The 21,757-nt window shown below is 66.4% G+C and overlaps 1 protein-coding gene across 1 annotated transcript; it reads left to right on the top strand.

Annotated features, from left to right (window-relative positions):
• The first annotated feature begins 12,106 nt into the window (after positions 1-12,106).
• Positions 12,107-21,348, top strand: MAB21L4 (mab-21 like 4). Its single transcript, XM_057746682.1, has 5 exons — positions 12,107-12,590; positions 16,216-16,441; positions 18,219-18,372; positions 19,612-19,968; positions 20,821-21,348. Exons 1-5 carry the CDS (start codon positions 12,107-12,109, stop codon positions 20,911-20,913), a joined length of 1,314 nt encoding a protein of 437 aa, XP_057602665.1. The 3' UTR covers positions 20,914-21,348.
• The last annotated feature ends 409 nt before the right edge of the window (positions 21,349-21,757 follow it).

Below are 21,757 nucleotides of genomic sequence, written 5' to 3'. Positions count from 1 at the left end.
CCCGACGGATAAGCAACATGTGGTCCATCCGTACAATGGAATATTATTCAGCCTTAGAAAGGAAGGACATGGTGACACAGGCGACGACATGGATGACCCTTTAGGACGTTACACTAAGTGAAATAAGCCAAACGCAAAACGGCAAATATTGTATGATTCCACTCACATGAGGTCCCTAGAGGAGTACAGTTTGTATTGAAAGAAAGTAGAACGGCAGGTGCCAGGGCTGGGGGAGGGGAGGGGGAGTTAGTATTTAATGGGCACAGAGTTTGAGTTTGGGAAGATGAAAAGCGTTCTGGAGGTGGGTGGTGGTGATGGATGCACAGCGGTGTGAGTGTACTTAATGCCACTGAACTGTGCCCTTAAACACGGTGAAAGTGGTAAATTTTATGTATATATAATTTACCACAATTTTTTAAGTAAAAAAAGTTTAAAAAACAAAGAAGGCTGCAAATCAACGAGCTAAGCATGCATCTCAAAAAATTAGAAGAGCAACAAACCCAAAGAGCTGGAAAGCAAGGGAATAATAAATACAGACATCAATGAAAAGAAGACAAAAATGCCGTAAAGAGGATCCACGACGACCAAGATCAGCAGTGAAGAAGGAGGCGTTGGTTCGCGGTGACCAACTCATCCCAGCCTGCCAGGGGCTTCCTCAGACTTCACGCTGGAAGTGCTGGGTCCTGGGTGACCCCCAGGCCTCAAACCGCTCAACCCTCAGGGGTGGGTGGTTACCCTGCTTCAGATCCTCAGACTTCAGAAAGACAGTAAGAGGATGTTGGGAACAGCTTTTGGCAGTAAATTTGAAAATGTGAATATAATGGACAAGTTCTTAGAAAAATACCTTTAATCAAAACCTAACCCCAAAGAGCTTCTAGAGGACCTGGGTCCAGAATCACAAACCTCGCCCAGGGCTCCTCGCCGCCTGCTCTGGGTCCAGACCCGCCGAGAATCCAGCTCTAAGGGTGGGGCGGGGGCGGGGGTTGAAGGGGGTGCAGGCGAGGGGACGGGGCAGCAGCTCGGGCTGCGGTGAGGGGCCGTCAGGAGCTTCCCGGGGCAGGGGCAGCATGTTCAGGTCTGGTCCCACGTGAGCCCCCGTCCGCAAGCCGCGCCTTGCCCAGGCCCCTCGCTTTCCCTGTCTGTAGCCTGGGGGGCTGGAGGATCCCTCCGCCCCGCCGCCCTGTCTGGACGGGCCTGTCGGGGCATCTCGAGGCGCCCGCCTGCCTGCTCAGCCCTGGAGCAATTGCACCGAGATCTCGGTCACCGCGGTGCAGATGACAGGTGTCGGCGGGGCGGGCAGAGGGCACCTCGGCCAGGGCTCCTCGAGGCTTTGGATGACAGTGTCCCACAGGCAGCGGGAGTTTGGGGGGCAGCCATGTTTGCCCAGCACCGATGCCCGCTGCCGGACTTCTGTATCCCCCTCAGACCAGCCCGTAACCATAGCAATTTGCTTCAACTCTTGAACCTCTGTTTCCCTGGAATCTAAAGGGGTGATAGAGTCCCGACAGGCTGACCGTGGCGGGGTAGGGGTGGGGGCGGACGTGGGAACTGGTGTGCAAGCTGCCCTCCCTCCCCTGATGACCCCCCGACCCCATCCCCCCACGTGGTCAGCCGGCGCGCAGGACCTCGGAGCGCCGCGCCTCCGGGAGCCGGACGGAGAAAGTCGCCTCCCCAGGGCCACGCTGTCTGCCTTGCTGCATCAGCTGATTCATGTCCTGCCCAGGTCGTGTTGTGTGCTGCGTGGGCACCTGTGTGTGTGTGTGTGTGTGTGACTCCACCATGTTATTTAATCTCGGGGACAACTGTGGGCTGTGGGCAATGACTCTTCTGCGGTGACCTGTGTGCACAGGGCCACGTCACCCCCCCCGAGGGTAGTTTAGGGTTCTAATAACTGGGTTAGTAAACGACTCCGAGTCAGCTGGTTCCCAGGGCTTCACTGGGATCCCTGGGCGGGGAGCCAGGGTGGGGACTGTCTGGCTGCGGCGGCCGGCCGGGGCCGGGGCAGGGGGTCCCTGAGGGGATGGGGTGGCAGGGCTGGGCGTGGGGCTGGAAGTAGGGAGGGGAGGGGAGGGGGCACCTCGGCGGTCGTTCCCAGTCTTTACAGTTGTGCTGTTGTTTTGTTACGCAGGTGGGTGCTCCGAAGGAAACCAGCGCCAGCCCTTCCAGAACTCACAGGAGAGACGCCGGCACGGACCCCCGCCGCCCCGACGGCACACACCTCTCCGAGGAAGCCCCCGCCGACTCGCACATTTTGCCCCCAGGCACTAGTGAACCAGATCCATCCCCGCCCAGGGTGCAGGCGGCAAGCCTGAGGCCCAGAGAGGAGGCTGACTGCCCAGCTCACACAGCACAGAGCAGGGAGGCTGGGCCTGGGGCGCAGGTCCTGCCCCCCCAATTCACAGTCCCCAGGCTGCTGTCCCGCATGGAGGCCGCACGTGTGCGCCCGTGTGTCCGGCGCCTCCGTGTGTCCGGGCGCCTGGGTGTGCGCGCGCACGTGCTTGCTGGTGTGGTGCTCACGCTGACCACGCGCGCGTGTGGAAAGTGCCCCTTGGAGCCAGGGAGGTGTGGCCTCTGCGTGCAGGGTCCCTTCCCTCCCGAGCTGCCCGCGGGGCCTGCTCCCAGGAGGGCCCTGGAGGGCAGCCCCACCACTGACCTGGATCACGGCGTCCAGCCCCAGCCGGGAACGCTCGGCCGAGTCCCCACTGCCAGGCTCGCCGGAGGAGGAACTCATCACGGGCTGGAGCACAGGACCCAAGAGAAAGCTGGGGGGATCTGCGGCCAGTGAGTCTCCTCCTGGGACCCTGGCCGGGCCGGGGCCTCCTTCTGTGCACCAGCCCCACACCTTGGGCAGCACCTGGCTCCTCTGCCCTGGGCGCCCAGCTGCCCCTCTGGGTTGGTCCGACAGCGTGGCTGACGGAGCCCGTAGGTGTTGCTGCAGCAACCGCGACGCTGAGGGCTGGGTTTCCCTGGAAACAGGAGTGCAGCCCTCGTTGCCACGGGGACTAAGGAACGCTGTTGTCTAGAAGCCGTTTCTCCGGAGACCTGGAGACGCCCTCGGTGAAAATGTCCATCTGACGGACTACATCCGGGGAGGGACTGGCCTCTCCCCCAGGCCCCCCGCCTGTGCAGGGAAGGGCCCCCAGGACTCCAGTGGGCAGTCGCCTGGGAGGAGCTGTGTGCTTGGGGGCGACACACCAGGTGGAGGAGGCGTGCAGGCTGCGGGCCCCTCCTGACTGAGAATCATAAACTATGAGTCTTTTCCGAGCCTTTGGAAAGGCATTTGGGTTCAGTCGTGCGATGCCACGTAACAGGCGGGCAGACGGAGCCTGCGGAGGGGAGGCCACCTGCCCAAGGACCAAGGGGGCTCTGTCCTCATAAGCTGCCCTTGGATGTACCTTCTGGAGTCTGATTTCCCTCTGGAGCCCTTTCAGGGTGACCTGCCCCATGGGTCGTGTGTTTCATACTGGCCACGGGACGTTCACGTCTCCCTCCCCCGAGCCGCCCCCGAACCACACAAAGCACCGGCAGCAGCTGACCTGTCGGGATGGTGATGGGTGAAGCGGGGCGGGGGACCGGGGCCGTCCCTGCAGACCCAAAGCTCTGTGCTCCCCAAGCCTGGGCCTCCTGGGGCCTCTGCACTGAGTCGGGCGTGCAGGGGCCCCACCCCTTTTGCTCCCCTCAGCGGCTCCTTGTTCAAAGCTGGACCTTTCCCAGCCGGGCGGATGCTGACAGCAGTCCCTCTTGGAAAGGGGCAGCGCCCGGAGGTGGGCCCCAGGAGTGACAGCCCTTTTTACGAGAGGAGGCCCGTTTGGGGCCCTGGGGAAGGGGGTCCCCAAACTCCCAGAGGCCTGGGCTCTTCTGAGGCAGCTCAGGAGGTGGAGATGGCCTGCTGGGCAAGGCCAGAGGGACCAGCAGTGAGGGTGGGCACTTGGCGGGTCAGCACACCTGTCCCCAGGGCTGCCGGGGCCAGCCTGATGGGGCCCAGGCCACTTCCTCAGAACTGAACTTGACAACGGGATTGCCGGGCTTAAAGGAAGCTCTCCCCGAGAAACGCCTGCCCTCTTTCTCCTCCTGGTGTCCTCAGGCTGCCCCCTCCATCCCCCACCCCGGTGACAGCCACCAGGGTGCCCCACGCAGGGACGGGCCAGGCTCTCGGCCAGACACCGCCCCCCTGGGCATCCAGGGCTGCTGTGGGGCTCATTGGACAGCTCCTGGCGGGAAAGGGGACGAGGCTGTCCTTCTGACCCTGGCCCCTCTGGACTAGCCGTGACTTCTGGCTTCTGGAGGCGCCAAGCAGAGGTCCAGATTCGGAGCACCTGCCTGGCACCCAAGGCTGCCCCTGGCTCCCTGAGCCCTGGACCCCCGTGGGCCCCGAGGACGGAGCCCCAGGGAGCTGGGGAGGGGGCCGGGGAAGGGACAGGGCCGGCACTTCCTGCTGCCCCCGGGGAGGTGGGCTCGGGGACTCGAGGGATGTGACCCTGCCCTCTGGGGAGAGTTCCCACCTAGGGGGCTCCATGCCGGGTGCTCCGTCAGTGGGGGGACGAGAGGCTTCAGAGGCTGGTGTGACCATCTGTGAAGGTCCCTCCGATGAGTCCAGTGAAGACTCCACTGGCCGGAGAGGAGGAAAGTTGGTGTCCTGCCCGTGCCCCTCCCCCCGCACCCCGACACCCACTTGTCCTGTTCTGCTCCCTTAAGCCCTCAAGACCGAGCAGAGCAGCCCAGCGCTCTCCAGCCTTCCCCCCCACCCCTGCCCGGCATCCTCTCCTCTGAGACCCCTTCTCTGGCCCCCACGCCCCCGCTCCCTCAAGGCTCACCCGGGCCCCATACGTACCACCCAGGGCTTCACTGCCTGGCATCCACACCCGTGGCTTCTCCTCCTGGGCCACCAGAAGAGCGCTCGGGGCAGCGCTCAGTCCTGGGCCTGGGCACAGGCCCCAGGGAATGTTCTGGAGTGAGTGGACGGTGTGGTGGAGGTGCTCACCACGTGGGGGCCCCTGTGGGATGGGTCGGCGGGCATGGTGGGGTCACGGGGGACCGTGGCCGTCCTGACCTGCTTCCTGGTTGGCTCTGCTGTCCGGCTCCCCGGCCCCTGCCCCTGGGGCTTGGCGGAGGTGCCCAGCATCCCCGGCAGGGAGGGCCGTGCTGTGGCCTCACCCGCCGCCCCTGCCCAGCACGTGGCACCCCCTCATCTGTGCACGGGAAGCCCCTCACCGTCGGGCCACTGCCACGTGCGGTCACGGCTCCCTCCTCCAGGAACCTCGCGGGTTCTCCTCGGCCCCCACCGCGTTTACAGTGGCAGGTCACCCACACACGCCCCGGGACAGCCCATCCCGGCCGTGCTGGGCCCACATGTGGACGAGGGCCACAGGGCCTGGGCGAGCAGTGGGTAAGCTGCGGCCGAGCCCGGCCGGCCTCGCCTCCCTCTGCCCCTTGCTGGCCCCGGGGGCACCCGCGTTTGCCACCCCTGAGCCAGACCCTCCCCAAGAGGAAGGGACCTTGAAACTGGCAGGAAAATGTGGACGTCTCTGTGCTCAGGCCACTTTGGGCCTTGGACGGCCTGGCAGATGGAGCGGGGGTGGGTGCTGCCGAGCCCGCTGTGGGCACGACGTGTGGCCCCGATGGGTCCCCCAAAGGCAGGTCATGTGCAGGGCGGCCGGGGAAGAGGGCAGGGGGCTGGGAAGGAGCGGGCGCCTTGGGCCCGGCCCCGCGGCCTCCAGCGGCAAGTCCCGTGGTAATCGGCCCTGGGAGCTGACTGGCGCCTGCACCCGTCCGTGCTCCTCTGAGACGCCGCGCCCCAGGCACCCGCGCCGCCCACAGCCCCGGCAGACGTCTCTCCTGGCGGCCCGTTTGGCAGTACAGCCGGGCACCGCTCACGAGGGAGCGGCTGCTGCCGGCAGCTGTGGCTCGGCTGCCCCGGGCCCAGGGCGTCTGTGGGCTGGGTTCCCTGCCGCTGCTGAGAACTCTGCTGTGGCACCAGCATGCAGGCCCGCTCTGCACCCTGGCTGGGGTGCGGGCGCGGACGCCGCCCAAACTGCTGACCGGCGTCAATGCTGACTGTCCCGCTGCCCGCGGGCTCCGGGCCGCTGGCTGCTGTCTGTGTGTCTGTGCCTCCCGGCCGTCTGTCTGCACCTGAGGTCTGTCCGTGGGGCAGCAGTGGGAGCCCTGCAACGCAGCCGTGCGATCAGAGGTGCCATCAGGAGGTTCACGTTTAGGGACCGCCTTCCGGGGTCACCCCGAGGGGGCCCCTGGGCGTGCGTGCTGTGGGAGGAGCGTGCCGTACCCGCCCCCTCTGTCCAGCTCTGGGAGCCCCTCTCGGCATCCAGTCCACTGCCTGGAGACCATGAGGGGCCCATCAGCCCTGTTTTTTGGGGATTCCAGATGGGGGGTAAGTCCTGAGAGGCCCCCCAGGAGCAGAACCCAGGCTGTGTTCATCCGTGCAAAGGGTTGCCTGAGAGGGCCGCCATGGGAGGGCTCTGGGGGACAGTCCTGGGAGGCTGTGGGGGCGGCTCGGGGACCCTGTCCCCAGCGCCTGCTCTCGTGCGGCGGGTACAACGAAACGCCAGACTCTGCATCGCAGTGAAGACAGGAGCCGGGTGGAGGGTGCCTCTGCCTGGGGCAGCTGGGGGGCGTGGGGCTGCAGGGGCATCAGAGCCCTGCCGCCAACCAGCTCATAGTCTGAGCTGAAACACAGGGGGGCATCTTCACGGCCTTGGACTTGGCAGTGATCTCTTGGATGTGTTACCAAAAGCACAGGCAACAAAAGAAAAAAAAATAAACTAGATAAATTAAAAACGTCTGTGCATCAAAGAATGCTATCAAGACAGTGAACAGGCCACCCTCAGAATGGGAGAGAAACTGGCAACTCATGTATCTGATATCGGAATTAACGTCCAGAACACACAAAGAACTCCTACAACTCAACGACAAACCCCAAGCAACTTGATTTTAAAATGGGCGAAGGATTTGAATAAACACGTCTCCAAAGAAGACGTAGAATGCCAATAAATCCGTGAAAAGATGCTCAACATCGTGGGTCATTAGGGAAATGCAAACCAAGGGCACAGGGAGGTACCACCCCACATCCCTCAGGATGGCTACGACCAAAAACACACAGAAAAGAACAGGTGTTGGCAAGGATGTGGAGAGATCGAGACGCTTGTGTCCAGTTGGTGGGAATGGAAAACGGCGCAGCCGCAGTAGGAAACAGTATGGTGGTTCCTGAAAAAAATTAAACGTAGAATTACCACGTGACCCAGCAATTCCCCTTTTGGGTACAAACCCCAAAGAATTGACAGCAAGGTCTCAAAGAGACATTTGTACCCTCGTGCTCGTAGCAGTGTTCTGCTCTTCACGAGAGCCGAGCGCTCACCGACAGATGAACGGATGAGCAAGGTGTGGTCTGTACGTACCGAGGAACATTATTCAGCCGTAAGGGGTGAGGTGCTGACGCAGGCCACAGCATGAGTGACCGGTGACGACCTTGTGCTGAGTGACATCAGCCGGCCACAGGAAGACAAACACCGTGTGATCCCTCTCCTGTGCGGTCCCTGGAGCAGTCGACCTCAGAGAGGAGGAAAGTAGACCTGCCGGGGTTGGCCAGGGGCTGCCGGAGGGCCATGGGGAGTGAGCGTTTAAAGGGGACAGAGTTGCAGTTTGAGAAGAAGAAGGCTTTTGGAGATGCACGGTGATGTTGGTAGCACAATGTGAATATTCTTGATGTCACTGAATTTATACTTAAAAATTAAGACGGTAAATTTTATGTTATGTTTTTTGGTCACAATAAAAACATACCAAAAGGAAAAACAAAACAACCCAACCCTGCCTGCGGCACACGGGGGTGGGGGGCAAATCCTCCCCACCCGGCAGCTGCACAGGAGACCCAGTTCTTTCCCTGGTCCCAGCTGTGCAATAGATGTCGCCTCCTGGGGGTGCTGGGGGGGCTCCAGTCCGGCCCTGGGCTGACTGACTGGGCCTGGGCGACAGAGTCGGGCGCCCAGGGGGACCCCAGGTGGCCATGTGGCTGCCCCCTGGGCCTGAGAGGACATCTGCCCTGGGCCCCTTTTTCACCCACCTCCTCCCCAGCTTTGTGCCGAGGCCCTTGAACTCTTCTCTCCCCACAGACCCCTGCCCACCCCGTCCTGGCTGTGGCCACCCCCGGCTTCCTTCCCGCCTTGGAAACCGTCGTGGCTCTGCTGTCTGCTTCCCACTTTGGGGGGGGTTACCTTCCCAGTGACCTGCTGGTCGGCCGCACGCCTGCTGCCCCTTGAGTGGCCCGAGCGTCCACAAACACCTGGACAGCTCACCTCCTCGGGGCGCCCCCTGCAGCCCCATCGGGCACACGCATCCTCCCGAGCCCAGCCTGCACCGCCCACCCCCCGCCACACGTCCATGGGGCCTGTTGTGCGGGAACCGACCCGAGTGCCTCCCAGGCGTCTCCGCTAACCTTGGGGTTGATTGTCCCATCACCTCCTTCCACAGCTAGTCCTGCACGTTCCCTGCATGTTTACCCCAGAGCCGGGCGCTCTGAGAGCTGGGTCTCCGTGAGGAGAGGCCGCAGGCTGGGTGGCGGTCCACCCCTCCCCACCCCCGGGGGCATCCTGCCTCCCCTCCTCCCACCGGGCCCCTCCCAGCAGGTGTCACAGCCTCCACGCCCTTTCCCTCCGCGTACCAGGGAAGAGGGAGGGGCTGCCGTGCTGAGAAGCAGGCCCGCTGGGCCTCTGGGCTGTGATGGGCGGCCAGGAGGACAGCCCCTGGGCCACGCGGAACAGGAGCAGTGACAGCCCCTGGCCGCCGGTGCTCACGTCCTGTAACCTGGGGGACAGGCCTTCAGGAAATCCCTGGCGATCCAGGGGCTCCGGGCCCGTGGGCATCACTGAGAGGGTGATGTGGGTTGTGGCACAAATAGGCCAGAACCAAGGGGACGGGAGGAGGGAGGTGAGGCTGAGTGACGACGCAGGGCCAGAGCCCTCTCCTGCTTCCGAGCCGGGCCAACCGGGAAACCGCTCCGGAGGGCAGCCAGGGCAGGACCGCCACTGTGTCCTTCCGGGGGCCTGGCCTCCCTTCTCTGCAAGCGCCTGGCCCCCTGGATTGCCCCTCACCTGTGCTGAGCCCACGTGGGAGCCACCATCCGTGTTCCCAGGATTCACTTCACGAGCCTGTTCAGGTGGAACGAGCGCCCCTCTTGCCAGCACATCCGGGAACTCCTGCCGTCCAGGCTCCCAGGCTGCCCGAGTTACACCAAGACACGAGCGCACGTGGCCAACCCGTCCGAGCCGCCGGGGCCCACGGGGAGCTTGACACACCCACCCGCGCCGCGGAGCACGTCTGGTCCTCCCCTGGCTCCCCACTGCCCCCCCCCCGGGGTCCACGGGCGATGGCCCCGGGGGCTGTGGCCTGAGGCGCATGGCTCCTCGTGGTCAGACGCCACCCACTGCCCCGGCCCCATCCCTCTCGTCTCTCTCCCTGCTCTCCCTGCCGGGCCCTGGCAGGTCCAGCTTCCCGGGGCCTCCGCTCGGTGTCCACGCGCCCACCGCACGCCAGCCTCTGGGTGGCCCCGGGGACACTGAGGAGGCGCCCCTGTCCCAGCCGCGCGGAGCTTACTGTCTGCCGGGGCATTTACCACCGTCCGGGGGCTCCAGGGGAAGGGACAGGGCCTGAGCTCACGCGTGACCTGGCCCGTCGGGAGAGCACGGGAGGCCAGCAGAGGGTGCAGTGGCACGCGGAGAGGTGCCGGGTGGGGGAGCGAGGAACTGGCCGTGTGAGGGGCCACAGGAGCCGTCAGGGGTCAGCCAGGCAGGGCCTGCCGCCAGGCCAGGGGAGGAGGCGAGGGTTCTTGTGAGTGTGGCGGTGGGGACACGGATGGCCCCGGAGGCACGCGGTGGGGCTCGGGTTCTGTCTCCCTGGGTGGGCGCACTCTGGAGGCCGTGGGAGTGCCCTGCGTGAGCGCGGCGGCCTGGGGAGGAGAGATGTGGGGCTGAGGTGGACAGGCTGCGGGGTGGGTGCGGGCGCGCAGGGAGGGGGCAGATCCAGGACGAACTGGGCAGGAGCAGGGTGACCCCGAGAGGGGAGCGGGGGCTAGGAGAACCCCTGAGGGGCAGATTGGAGACACACGACCTTGCTGGGTACAAGTTGTCTGCGAGACACCCGCGGGCAGACGGACCTGGGCCTGGGGCACAGAGGAGCAGGGGTCTCAGCGGAGGGTGATGAGGGACGTGGCAAGGGAGAGGAGACCGGCACAGGAGGGCGCGCGGACGGCAGCCTCGGGCACGTCGCTGTCCCCGCCGGCCGGGGCGGGGGTGCTCTCGGGGCCAAGGGAGGACGGTTCCCTGGGCAGCGGGGGGTTGGGCGCACAGCGCGCGGCTGCCTCGGAGCTGAGAGCGGTACCCAGTGGCGCCCGTCGGGGGTGGCACTGAGCCTTCCCCTCCGCTCAGAGCCCCTTGGCGCTTCGGGAAGACAAGAGTCACCAGGTCTCCTGGGCAAATTCAGAACTGTGAGATTCCTGGGAGAGTGAAGCTGGAGGAATGTGAGAATCACTGAGTCACAGACAGTGGAGCCAAGATGCAGACAGGGCGCCGTGCCCGAGGGCCAGGGTCAGGGCGGAAGGACCCCCGCTCCCCCGCAGCAGCGCCCCTTCCTGCAGGTCAGACTCCCACAGAGATGGCAGGGCCGTGGCAGGCGGCGTGTGGAGAAGCGTGGGATGCGGGTGGGGTGCCAGGAGGGCCGATGGCCTGTGTGGGGTCTGGAACCTGAGGAGCTGCCTTGGAGGAGGGGTGGACGTGCTCTGGGCAACCCCAGAGGACAGGAGTGGGCCAGGTTTGAGGATGGAAGTCTGTTTTCTGCTTGACCCTGTCATGAGCTGCCCTGTGAGGTGGTGAGCTCCCTGTCCTGGGAGGTGTGGAAGCAGAGGCACACGCCCTGGGGCTGCAGCTCCTCAGAGGGGCTTTCAAGCACCAGGAAACGAGTGCCTTGATCCTGGTTCTGCCCGCAGCTCTGCGACGGGCACAGCTGCCTGGGCGTCTCAGGGCTGGGGTGGGGGTGGGGTCTCCCCCGGAGTGCTGCGGGGGCGATGTCTCTGGGATACCTGGCTGGGGGCTGTCTGCATGGTCCCTGTCTGCAGGCACGGCAGCAGCCGAGCACAGGTGCACGGCCAGCCTGGTGGGGCCCGGGGTCGGTGGGGCACCTCCCTGCGGCCGGTTGGGACCCGGCCAGCCCTCAGCAGGGAGGCCGGCGGGGCTGGGCAGGTGCGGGCGGGGGCGGCAGGGCAAGGGTCCCCAGCCCGGGCAGGTGGGCCCAGGGAGACTTCTCCCGGAACCAGGCTCGGTGCAGCTCCAGGCCCCGGGGGGGACAGCTCCTCTCAGGCCGGAGGGCAGGCAGCGAGGGAGGCGGGCAACGCGCAGGTCCGGGGGCCGGGGCCGGGGGCCGGGGGCTGGACACACGCCCCGCGGCGGGAGGGGCACGCCTCATGCTGCGTTGCAGAGGGCACCGCGTCTGAGGCTCTCGGCTTTGCGCGGGGCCAGGCCGCCAGGAGCCCTGGCCCTCAGAGGAAGGCTGCTGGGAGGCGGCGGCTGCAGCCGGCGGCCCCCACGCCGTGGGGCCTGGGGCGGCCATCGCCCTGCCTCACCCTCCTCATCGGAGCCGTGGGGGTGCCGCGTCTCCCGCCCAGTTCTGGGGGGAGGCCCCAATGCCACAGGGACCCCGCGGCTGCTGCCGCTGCGATGGGGGCGGGAAGGGAGGCACCAGGGCAGCAAGGGGCAGGGGAGGGGCACGGGCTGGGCCCAGGAGGCGCGACGTCCTGAGCCGGGACGTGCCTCGGGCCTGCGCTGCGGGGTCAGTGTGACGGGAGGGCGTGCCAGGCCCCGCCCCCCGCCCAGTGCTCCTGCGACACTCCTGAGTGTTGGTGACTGACTCACCCTCACTTCAAAGGCTGGGGCCACGCCCAGCTGTTTAACCAGCGGCACCGCTCCTGCTGGCCAGGTCCTCGTGGGGAGCTGAGGCCCCATCTAGGGACCTGCACCTCACCTGGGCAGGTGCCGGCTCCCAGCCTGCGCGTCTCTTGAGCCGGCCTCGGGGCGGCCCTCCGGGCCGCACGCTCTGCTCTGCTGCAGCCATGGCCGTGCAGGTGCCCCTGTGGCACCACTACCTGCAGGCCGTCCGATCGCGGGGGGCGTCCCGGGCACAGGACTACCAGCGCGCGGAGGACGTGCTGCTCACGGTGCTGGAGCGGGTGCAGGCCCTGGACCCCCGCTTCCTCGCGGACTACTCCCGGGACCTGGAGGCCTTCCAGTTTGCCCTGCGCTCCTCGGATGACCCGCTGGACGTGGAGGTGCCCCTGTGGGTGGACGCCGAGGCCCTCGTGATGGAGGAGGTGGGGGCCCCCGAGGTGGGGTCCGGCCCCCGGTGCTGCCGCCTGGGTGTCCCCGGGGAAGGGGCCGGCCTGGAGCGGTGGATGACCGCTGATGTTTTCCACGCCCTCCCGGAGGGCAGTGCCAAGTGCCGCGGCCACATCGTGCCCAGAAAGGTCGTGCAGGTCCTCAGGGACCTCCTGGTGGCGGCCATCGTGCACTGCAAACACCACGGCCTCATCAGGCCAGGTAAGGCCCAATCACTCTGGGCACGTGTGTCTGTGTGCCCGGGCGTGTGACCGCTCAGTGTGCGCGTGTGTGTGACTGCAGGATCGTGAGCACACGTGTGCACACGTGTGTGCATGTGTGCGGGGGTGTGTGCGTACGTGCATGTGTGTGCACGGGTCTGTTTCAGCGTGCGGCTCCGTTGCTCATCGGTGTCTCGGCCCTGAGCGGGTTCCTGGCTGCAGACTTTCAGGGGAGCCAGGGCTCTGGCCTCAGTCCCTCCCCCGGGTGGCTTGTTGATGTGATCTGGTGGGGGGGGGTGGGGAGCCCCGGGGCGTCGGCCCTCCTGGCGGGCCCAGAGGTTGTGGGCTTCCGTCCAGCAGGGGCTGCCTGGGCGAGGGCACCGGGAGGACGGGCCAGCCTGTGCAGGGGACCCTGGGTGAGGAAGCTCCCCGTCCTGAGGGTCGGGGCAGAGGTGGCAGGGCCTGGGAACCAGAACGGAATGTCCTGCTGCCCTTGGGAGGGGACAGGCCCGTGGCGGTGGTGGCTGCCGCCGGGCGCGCGTCTGGCCGTCACATCTGCTGTGAGGTCAGCCCGCCGGCGGGGCAGTGACCTGTCCCGGGCCGCCCAGGGTGTGGAGCGCGGGTCTGGCCGCAGATCCAGGCTCGGGCCCACCTGCTGGCGTGGGGACCTCCGCCACCTGGGCCCAGAGGACTCACCTTCCCCCCTGGGTACTTCCCGCAGGTCCTGGGGAAGTCAGGCATCCGTCTAAAGGCTGACGTGAGGGACTCAACCCCAGAAAGGGTGGCTTCCAACCCCCGCCCCTCCCCATCCTGCCCGGTGACCTGGGCAGGGGACCACCCCCTGGGGGCTGCTGAGGAAAGGGCCCTTGCCGGGTGGCTGCAGTCTGCCCTGAGCCCAGCCCCCCGCAGCGTCTCTGGTCGTCCTCGGAGCCTTACGACAACCGCCGGCGGCCCCGCGGGGCTCTGTCTGTCTTTCTCCGGCCCACTCGGCCCTGTCACCTCCAGGCCCTCTGCCCCACCTAGGGACAGACCCCCGGTCGGGGTGAGCGCGAGACCTTGCCCAGCCCTCGGTCTGAGCGGCCAGTCCCCTCCTCCCCGTCCCCCAGGTCCCCGGGGCCCTCTTCCTGCCGGGAGAGCAGCGAGGAGTCTGGGAGCCACACCCAGGCCCCACCTCGCGGGGCATGCAGGGAAATTCCAGGCCTTGCTGCCTGACACACGCCTTGAAAGGGAAGTGGAACCCCCATGAGGGGGTTCAGGCTGCCCCCACCCTGGGAACCGGTGAGACCAGCGGCCTGAGGTGGGGCGTGGCTGGGACAGTGGTGGGTGTGGCTGGCTGCCTTCCAGGCCACCTTTTTGTGAACTAGACATGTGACCAAAGGTAGATAAGGAAATGAAACCACCCACGGCAGCTTTGCATGACAGGTGCACACAGGTTGAATTGGGAGGGACTGGGGATCACTGAGACCTTCTGCCCTTAACTGATGGGGAGACTGAGTCCTCTGCAGAGGACAGAGTGGCCCAGGGGGCAGGACCAGGACCTGCTCTTGGCTGGATCCCAGGAGGTGGCCCAAGAGCCGCCCTGCAGGAGATTGGTGGCGAGGGCTCTGTGTTCTGTGGGCCAGGCTCCTCCCTGCCGGACTCCCAGGGCCGCGGGTGGCCCAGGGCAGGCAGGAGAGGCTGTAGGACGGTGGGGAACCGGCTCCCAGGGTCACTGGCCATGGGGACGTGTTGGGGACTCCCTCTGGGACATGATGGCATGCCATAGGGCCCCAGCTGGTTGGCCCTCTGACCTCTGACCCGGGCACCTCTCTGGGCAGTGCTGGGGAGGGCGGGGGGCCGCCGCCAGGGCCTCGCGTAGGCGCCCCCCACCCGCACGAGAGGCGCCCGCTCAGCCTGCCTTCTTCTCTGTGGCGTTCGTTTGTTTGGGGGAAGGAACCGCTGAGGTAGGGGCCCCCACCGCCCAGCCCCCAGCCTCATCACCCCGTGGAATATCCCCTCCTGGGCGGTCTGTGTGTTCTTCGTAGGGGAGTGGGTGCTGGGCTGGGCCCTAGGGGGTCGGAGTCCGGGGAGGGGGAGGGAGGGGAAGCACCTCAGCTGGAATGTGTCGTCTGCGGTAGCTGGAGGAGACGGGTTCTCGTGCAAGGTCTGGGGTGTCCCGTGGAATCCAGGGCCTCCCCCTGGACGGGGGCAAACCCAGCCAGCTCTCCCAGCCTAGGTCTGCAGGGACACGGTGCGTCCAGCCCTGGGGCCTGGCCCTGACCTTCACCTAGACAGCCCTCCTTATGAGGTGTGCCGCAGGCAGAGCCTGAGAGGGGGGCTCTCGTGCACGGACCTCACCGGGGGCTCTCGGGGGCACCTCGAGGAGCAGGAGGGAGCGGGAAGGAGCAAGCAGGTCTGATCCGGAGACACGCGACCCTCCCAGGCTCCAGAGCCCCGGTGCCCACAGAGGCTGCGCCCACCCCGCAGAGGACCCGCGCCTGCTACAGGCTGTTGGGAGGGTGGGACCCGACCTCCTGGCCCCGCTGGGCGACGTGGCCCAGCAGCCAGTGTTGTCCTCAGCAGAGGGGCTTCTGCCACCCACCGGCACGTGGCGCGGGGGAATGGACCCAGGAAAGGGGTCGGGCACCCGGGGCACCACCCTGAGACATTTCCGGAAGACGGAGCACGGCGCCCTGGGGTGTGCCTGGTGTTGGGGGCAGCCTCAGAAACCAGCCACGTAGAGAGGAAGGTTAGAAACCTTCCCCCAGCAAAACGGCGGGTCTCAGAGCTGCCTGGGGCCTCGGGCCCCGGAGGCAGGACCTGCGTGAAGGGCCCGGCCCCTCCCTGTGTGTGATTCCACTCCAGGGTCAGGCAGGTGGGGGCCCCTGGACTCAGCCTCGGGGCATCGCCTGGGGACCCCTGTCGGAGAGGCCCCGCCCTGCTGTAGCTGCTCCTCTTTGAGCCACGCCTCTCCTCCTGCAGAGAGGGCAGCCCTGGGGAGGGGGAGCCTGGGCCGCAGGGGGTCCCCGGGGATGGAGCAGCAGGGGTGGGGTGGGGGTGGGTGGGCTGCGGCGTCTCTGAGCCGAACGGCTTCCCCGCCGTGGACAGTATGGCGGCCACACGACACACAGACAAATACGAGACCAGGCACGTAAACGACAGACGCGTATTTCCTCAAAGTACTGGAGGCTGGAGGTCTGAGGTCAAGGTGTCAGTGGGGTTGGTTTCCCGGAGGCCTCTCTGGGGCTCAGAGATCTGCCCTCCCACCGCGTCCTCTGCGGGCTTTTCTGTGCGCAGATCCAGGATGTCTGTTCTGTCAGGGCAGCCTCCCTGGGCCAGGCCCACCCTCACGACCTCAGCGCACCTCAGCCACCTCTCCAAACACAGTTACGGCCTGAGGGGCTGGGAGCCGGGGCCTCCGCACAGGGGTTCTGCGGGACACGAGGCAGCCCGTGGCGTGCAGGCGCCCTCAGCCCCTGTGCCTGGCTCGGCTCCGGACGGATGCAGTCCTGGGGTGGGGGTGGGGGGAGGAGCCCCCGCCTCCAGGGAGGGGAGGGCGGCTCTGCCGAGCGGGCAGGAGAGCCGTGCACTGGGTGGGTGGAAGCTGGCACAGAAGCGGGGCTGGCACGGTGGGCGGCTCGTTGCAGGCTCCCTGAACGTGGACAGCCCGCGGGAAGAGCAGCTCGGCCTGTCCCTGCTGGTGTCCAGCGGCTGGAGAGCCATCCGCGTCAGCGTGGTGCCCGTGGTGCGGAGGAAGCTCAGGGCGCCCGCCCTGCAGGGGGCCTGGCTGATGCCCGGGCTCCCCGAGGGCAGCCTGAGAGGGATCATCCGCCAAGAGGGGGCCCTGGTGCCGGCCAGCGCCCAGCACTGGAGGTAGGACGTGCTTCCTGGGTCTGTGGCGTCCTGGGGAGCCGGCGGGAAGGGGCTGTCATCCCACTGCTCCCCCCACTCAGGGCGGGAGGACCTGCGGGGTCCCCTGCCCGCCTCTGCCCTGGGCACCTGCACGACGCTGGTACCACTGGGGTCTTGGGAACTTGGGATCCGACCAGAAATTCCCGCTGCCTGCTACCAGCTTTGCCCCTCTCGGAGCTGCGGGGAGGGAGGACGTGCTCCCTCTGTGCCCAGGGAGGGGGGCTGTCAGGCAGCGAGGAGGAACTTGGAAGGGTCGAGGGCTGCCCTGGACGGGACCCTTCTCCACCCAGCCCAGCGCCTTCAGTTCAGGTGGGAAAGCGGCAGAGGGGTCAGGGCATTTTCCAGAGTCACAGGGGCTCCTGGAGCGGCTGGGAGGGGTCCCCAGCAGTGAGGGTGGTCGGAGCTAAGGGGAGGACTTAGCACTGGGGCTCTGCCGGCATCCTCCCCCGGACTGCCCTTCCCAGATGCGTGTGCCCCGCCACGAGGCCCCCGCCTGCGGTGCTTAGCCGTGGATGCCCCTCACCCGCCCGGCCCTGGAGCCCAGCAGCCCCTCCTCGGGTCCCCGGGCTCCGCCCGAGGAGCCTGCGCTCGGTAGGGGCGGCCCGCCCTGCAGGGAAGCGGGGCCCCTGTGTCAGCACCTGTGAGGGGACGTGGGGGGCACGGGGCAGAGGCTGAGCTCCCCTGGAGACCTCAAACCAAGGGCTAGGGCCTGAGCCCCCTCCAGACCGGACACCAGCAAGGCCGTGTCAGTGACCTTGGTGTGCAAGGCCGTTGTGGTTTGTCCAGGGTGACTCACCCCCCAGCTCTCACGCCTGGAGTGACACTTTTAGGAATGTGACACGGTTGCAGTAAGCAGGGGTTGCTCATATCGTCGAGCTGATTCTCGGAAGTGGGTGACACGCATCAAGCTGGCCGTGCCCGTCTGTGTTTTTCTGCCCCAGGGGAGTCCCAGCAGAGAGCCTGCGAGCCACCCCCCAGGGCTCACCAGCGGAGCCACTTTTGCACAGAGCAGGGGTCTGTCCAGGCCGACCCCTGCACACAAAGGGAAAGAGAAGGGCTGAGCTGGGCAGAGTCACTTTTCACAAGTAAATGGGAAAATGGCCTTTCCCGTGCCGCATCCACCGCAGACTCAGGGCGTGCAGGCCGTGACCATCCAGTATTGGGACCCCGGGGGGGGGGGGCCCACAGGACACGGCCTCAGTTTCCACCCCTTCGGTCCACTCAGTGCGCACCTCTGGTGTGCGACGGCCGTGCTGTGGGCACTGCTGGAGGGCCACTGAGTGTGCGGCTCGCGGGGGAGGCTGGGCTTCCCAAACGGGGCCTGGTGTGGAGATGTCACCCTGGCAGGCCTGGTGGCTCTAGGGACTGCGAGCCACTTGCTTCATCCTGGGTAGGTCGGAGGGGCATCTTCCTGTCCACACAAAGAGGGCTGGGCCGGCCTGGGGGCACCCTGCCTCCCTCCGTGTTCCGTGGCCTGAGCATGTACGTGGAAACTGGACATTTCACACTTGACGGCCCATCGAGTGTAGTTTCCGAAAAGCGCGTGGGGGTGGATGCAAGAGGCCAGCCCCTGTCATGGCCTGGGCCATCCCATGGGCTCAGAAGCTTCCAATCCTGACAAGGCCACAGAGGTTGGGGGGGTGCTGTTCTTCCCGGGCATAAGCTGGGCTGCAGGTGTCTGGACGCCCGGCTGGGACCCCAGCGCTGACCGAACGTGGTGTGTCTGTCCGGGCTCCAGGGTCTCCGATGACTACCTGCTCACCAGGCTGCTCAGTGCACTGGCCTCCCTCCAGGGCCACCGCCTGGACAGCCTCTCCATCCTGGACCGGGTCAACCACGAGAGCTGGCGAGATGGCGGCCAGGGCCCGGGCCTGACCTTCAGCCACCTGAAGGTACGCACGGGGGGCTTGGCGGTGCCCCGTACCTGCGCAGCCTCCACCGGGCCTGAGTCTGTGACCAGGCGCCGAGGGCAGGGGCACCCAGGCTGCACCCTCCTGCCGGCTCCACCGGTGGACAGCCTGGAGTGCGCTCCTTGTCAGAGGATTCCAAGGCCTCCTCCGGGTTCCCAGGAAGCGAGACCGCCATTCACGAGTGTGGCCGCCGGGCTCAGGGCTGTGGTATCTCAGGCCGGCCTCTGCCATCCTGGGGCTGGTGTCCTCAGAGGCTGCCCCCCGGCCCGGGTGCAGCTCTGCAGTCAGACCGTGGGGCTGGGCTTCACAGTCGGCTCTCCGGCCAGCTGGTGTCAGGCCTGGGAGGCCCCTCTGTCCCAACATCCCTCCCGTCTGGGCTTGACCCACCGCGTCCTGCACGGTGGTGAAGAGGAAGCAGCTGAGGCTGGGGGTCTGGGGTCTCTGCTGGGAGTGAGCCGCGGGTGAGGCCCGCGGCCGCTGCTCCACGTCGGGGTGGGAGTCAGAGGTGGGCTGACCTGGCAGGGCAGACGGCGCGGCAGTGAGTCCCCGTATGCCCTACTCACCGCCCCCGCAGGCCTCCTTCCCCACCCGGGAGGGGCTGCCGGCTTCTGAGGGGGTCCTGTGGGGTCTCACACACTGCGGCTCCCAAGCCGCTCAGTGAACGAGGGGGGCGGGGGTGTGGAAGGAGAGGGTGAAGCAGGGCGCCTTGTGACAGAGGGGCGCCGGCTGGGGGCTCGGGGGCAGGGGGAGGAGAAGGTGTGGCAGGGTGGGGACAGGTAAGTCCGCTCTGGTGGATTTCAGATGTCTTCCGGGCCCAGGCACCCTGGGCACACAGACGAGCCTGGACGGTGCCCCGGGGTAGGGCTCTTTGTGAAGGACTGCCGGGCGTCCGTAGGGGCTGAGCGGAGGGAGGGGCACGTGGGGAAAGCCCTAAGGATGGGGAGGAGCCCCAGAGCCCTAGGAGAGGCGCCCCAGGAAGCTGGGGTGGGGCCCCGCGGTCCTGCCGAGCTTGGCCCGGGGAGGAGAGAGGCACCACGGCGGGGGCAGCAGGTGGGGGGGGGGGGGACTTGAGCCGGGACGTCCGAGGGCGGCATGAAGGATGGGGACGGGGCTTCCAGGGTGGGGTGCAGGGTGGAGATGGGCTGGCTTTGGAAAGGGCGGCGGGCTACCGATGGCCCGGTGTGAGGGTGCTGGGGGCCTGACCTGGCTATGCCGCCACAGACAGTGCTGCTCTGGGCCACCGTGCTCTTCCCGGCGCCCGAGGACTGGGCGGAGCTGCAGGGTGCCGTGTACCGCCTGCTGGTGGTGCTGCTCTGCTGTCTGGCCACCAGGAACTTGCCCCACGTCCTCTACCCTGAATGGAACCTGCTGCAGGACTCCGCCCTGGACCTCAGCGCCCTCTACCAGCGCGTGGAGCACTTCGCCAGCCAGCCCGAGGCCTCCCTGCGCATCCACGTCACCCACCTGGGCCACAGCCCCGCCCCGCGCGTCGGCAGCGGGGTCAAGGCACTCCTGCAGCTGCCCGCCCGCGACCCCGCCTACTGGGTCACTGCCTACTTCGATGTCCTGCTAGACAAGGTGGGCGCAGTGGCTGAGGGGGCAGAGCAGGGCCAGAGTCGCATGTGGGTGGGGATGGAGGCCCGCGTTAGCACCCCGCCCCCCTCCAGTCAGGAACTGAGGCAGGTGGGTCAGGCCAGCCCTTGGGACAGTGCCGCGGGAGCATCTTTCGGGGAAGACATGACTCCGGGGGGTGAGACGAGCCACGAACGCCCCCACCGCCAGCGGCCTCAGAGCCGAGGCCCCCCTCTGGGAGCCGGGGGTGTCTGAGCCTGCCTCCACGCCCTGAGCCTCCCTGACCCACACTGGACGAATGCTCAGAGCCCCACCTGCCCACCCGGGGGCTCTGCTCCTCGTGAAGGGGTGTGGCTGCCCTGGGCCTCATGGGGACAGTTTCCTGCTGCATCCCTGCACTCAGCAGTCCCGCAGCCATACCCGTTGGGCGTTGGGTGCTCTCTGCCAGCTGTCCGTCCTTGAGCCCTGGGGTTCCACCAGCTCTGGTAGGCCTCCCCTCCCCCAGCCCACAAAGCCCCCTCCAGCTCCTGTCCCCCAAGGCCAGCTCCACCCTCGCCCGAGAGCCCACACAGGCTCCTTCCAGGGCACATGGGGGTGGGGTGGTGGTAGTGGCAGGGGTGATGCCTACTGAGCTCTCAACCAGCACCTGGTGGGGCTTCCTCTCTGTCAGGCCCATCCAGGGAAGGGCCCAGCGGAGAGGGCCCCGGGCAGGTCCACCTGCAGCGGGGACTGTGCAGGCAAAGACCCAGAGGTGGAAAGCCTGGAGGCCAGGGAGCACAGAATGCCCCATGCTGTGTCCGGGGCCCCAGGACGGCCCTATGATGTCCCAGTGACCCCTCTGTCCTGCCCCGCCCTCAGTTCCAGGTCTTCAACATCCAAGATGAGGACCGGATCTTGGCCATGCAGAGCATCCTCCAGAAGATCAAGACCCTGGGTGCCGAGGATTGCTGAGTTGAGTCCCGTCTCGCCAGCCTCTGTATGGCTACGCTGCCACACAGAGGCTCCCAGAACATTTGGAGAAGGGAATGGGCTTCACCTTGAGTGGGTGGGAGGACGGAGGAGGGCCCTTGTACCCTGGGACCAGCTGAGTCTGTCCAGGGAAGGCCCTGTGGGCAGCAGGTCTCCAGAGGTCCTGGGATGGAGGTGCCACGTACTTCACGTGACGTGTGTTGATCCCTCCATGAGATGTCATCAAGACTCAGAAAACCGAGAACCCTCATGAGACTGGAGCTCGTCCCCACCTGCCTCGTACGCTGTTCTCAGTGATGACGTCTCTGTGTCTGATCTTGAACACATCCGTGCACCGCTTGTGTGCAGCGGAGGCAGTACCTACTGCTTTCTGTACATCTGTGTAGAGACGATTTTCCCTGGAAACATAAAAATAGAACCAGCTTGTGTGTAAACAGACAATTTCAACGCTTCCTTATTCTCTGTGAATGACCCCCTGCCCTGCCCCTGAATCTTCACCTTCTAGTTTGTGAAGGAGCACCTGCAGCCCCACCGCCAGCTGCTACTGGTGCTGTCACGGTGGAGGTACCCCCGGCTACATAAGGTGGCTTCCCCTGGCATCTGATGCCACCCTCTCCATCTCTTCCCTCTGCTCTGTTTCCCGCCTCCGTTCTCTCATCAGCTCACTGCAGAGAGCCTGCGGCCCCTCATCCCATGGAGCTGCTCACCGTCTGCGTACCCCGCCAGCAGACGTTTTCTACTCTTCACTCTCCTTGCCTCCTGGGGATGTTACTCCTCAGATTCTGAGCCACAGCCCACACTCTGGGGTCCTGAGAAGGGGTCTGCA

Source organism: Hippopotamus amphibius, chromosome 8, assembly GCF_030028045.1.
Source record: "Hippopotamus amphibius kiboko isolate mHipAmp2 chromosome 8, mHipAmp2.hap2, whole genome shotgun sequence".
Lineage (NCBI taxonomy): Eukaryota > Metazoa > Chordata > Mammalia > Artiodactyla > Hippopotamidae > Hippopotamus > Hippopotamus amphibius.
Note: the sequence above shows the minus strand (reverse complement) of the source record. Positions and strands in the feature narration are given on the sequence as shown.

Bases quoted from the DNA above. Each gene is read 5' to 3' on its own strand.
- MAB21L4 (XM_057746682.1), top strand. From the start codon at position 12,107: ATGGCCGTGCAGGTGCCCCTGTGGCACCACTACCTGCAGGCCGTCCGA. The intron at 12,591-16,215 runs GTAAGGCCCAAT...GGCTCGTTGCAG, and splicing joins CCACGGCCTCATCAGGCCAG to GCTCCCTGAACGTGGACAGC. The intron at 16,442-18,218 runs GTAGGACGTGCT...TCCGGGCTCCAG, and splicing joins GCCAGCGCCCAGCACTGGAG to GGTCTCCGATGACTACCTGC.